The following is a 1,953-nucleotide window of genomic DNA, read 5'->3' on the forward strand; positions in this document are numbered from 1 at the left end:
AATATATTGAAGAGAATAAATGACAGAAAGATTTAACTATTGATTATATAAAAAGCATACACTGATATAAGAGTTGAAGATAAACATATTGATTGTTATACACTAAGAGGATGATGGCCATGAATAAATCTCATTCATTGTCATCATATTACTCTTACGTAAGACCGAATCGTTCTACATATATTTTTTATAAGAAAAAGAATGTATGACTTGTTGATGTTTAAATAAATGATGACTCTGCTACAATACAACTATGACCAAAGTGATGCACCTCAATTTTTAGCTACCTTAGAGAATTGTAGAACACTTTATGAAATGTACATGTGGGTGATAAATCATAACAAAAATTGTTTTAGTGGTGGTAACTTATGAGTCGGCAAAGAAAACATAAAAAGATTTTTTTATAATAAGACTAATTAAATGTTCTGTAAGTAATAAAACATCTATTATAATGAGACTAATTGAATGCTCGTCAAACATAATTATTATAATATGTGTGCTAAACAAAAAAAAAAAAGGTGTAGAAGGGAAAAGTTAGGAAGCAATTCTAAGAGGTGATACCTAAAAAAAAATGAGGTTGCACAAATAACTTTATGCGGCGTTCAAAGTGTTGATTATTACAAATATAAATATGTTTCAAGAATTAATATTGTAATATGACAAGATATGAAATATGATGTTATATATATATATATATATATATATATATATATAACATCATATTTCATATCTTGTCATATTACAATATTAATTCTTGAAACATATATTTGTAATAATGATAAAAAAAAAAATATAGTAGATGATTGAACATATAATTATTAAAATCGATCTTAAAACCTTTAGGGAATAGAAACAAACAAACAAATGTCATAATGAAAAGTAAAAGGAAAGCTAAGTGAAGGGGATTTGTGTATATGTTTGTAATATGGACATTTAAGAACATCTAAGAAGGTGTGGTATGGAATACATATTTAAATCTTGACATAATCTATATCTTATAGTCTTATAGGGCACTCTCTATAATTGGAGGACCAAGATATTCAATCCCATCCATTTGAGAGTTTTCTGGCATCTCAATTTCTTCCAACCATGCATAACTTTCATTTTCTTCTTTCAACTCAGCAATCTCTCCATCTACATTATTTCAAATCACAAATTGTAAGAGACTCGATGATAAGAATTATTTAATTTTTAATTGAATTTTTATTTTCAAACCCTATCTGTTAACAAGTTCATACTATTCAAATTCAACTTCTTATAAGAGCATCTCCAATCGTACAATCATAGTAAAATTGTTTGATTAACTTTTAGTGAGTCTTATCATGTTGTATGAAGTTTAACTATGTTTTTACTTCAAAGGTGCATTTTTTAAGAACTAATATAATATTGTAGACAAAATACATTTTGTGGTTCTTTTAAGTTATTTAATTGCATTGTGTTAGTCTTTTAAATTTTCGTTGTCCTACATAGGTCTTTTATGTCCCATTATGTATACTTAGTTTCTCTTTTCACACATTTTGTTGCAAAAATAAACAAATGTATCTTATGTTAGTGATGTGGCAAGAACGAGATTGGCCACTTATCCAACCGGACCCGTTTCCCATCACTTATGTGCAACTCTTGCTCATTTTGGAATTGGGTTAAACAATTTGGGAAAAATATAGTGTGTGAGAGAAAAGGAAGAACAAGTTGAGTAGCCCCTAAGGCATTTGTTGCCCAATGTTCTAAAATCTCAAAGGGAAACTCTCTCAATTCCTTTTCTCTCTCGCACAATATTTTCCCCAAAACATTTTGCCTAAATCTAAAATAGGCAAGAATGCATGTAGAAGATAGGAAAGGGACACACATAGAATAAATGGTCTATCTTGTTCCTGCCATGTCAATAACTTAACAAAGACCGGTGTATTTTGTTACATAATGTGTGCAAAAAGGGTATCATTATACACATAATCG

At 28.6% G+C, this 1,953-nt stretch overlaps 1 protein-coding gene across 1 annotated transcript in view; it reads right to left on the minus strand.

Annotated features, from left to right (window-relative positions):
* Nucleotides 1-815: 815 nt before the first annotated feature.
* LOC101498674 (plant cysteine oxidase 2-like) overlaps nucleotides 816-1,953 on the minus strand; it is a 3,824-nt gene continuing 2,686 nt past the window's right edge. Inside the window, exon 5 of the mRNA XM_004489615.4 lies at nucleotides 816-1,134. Coding sequence (XP_004489672.1) covers nucleotides 1,004-1,134 — 131 coding nt within the window. The 3' untranslated portion in view covers nucleotides 816-1,003. The remainder of the gene's footprint in view (nucleotides 1,135-1,953) is intronic.

Source organism: Cicer arietinum, chromosome 2 (genome assembly GCF_000331145.2).
Source record: "Cicer arietinum cultivar CDC Frontier isolate Library 1 chromosome 2, Cicar.CDCFrontier_v2.0, whole genome shotgun sequence".
In the NCBI taxonomy this organism is placed as follows: domain Eukaryota; kingdom Viridiplantae; phylum Streptophyta; class Magnoliopsida; order Fabales; family Fabaceae; genus Cicer; species Cicer arietinum.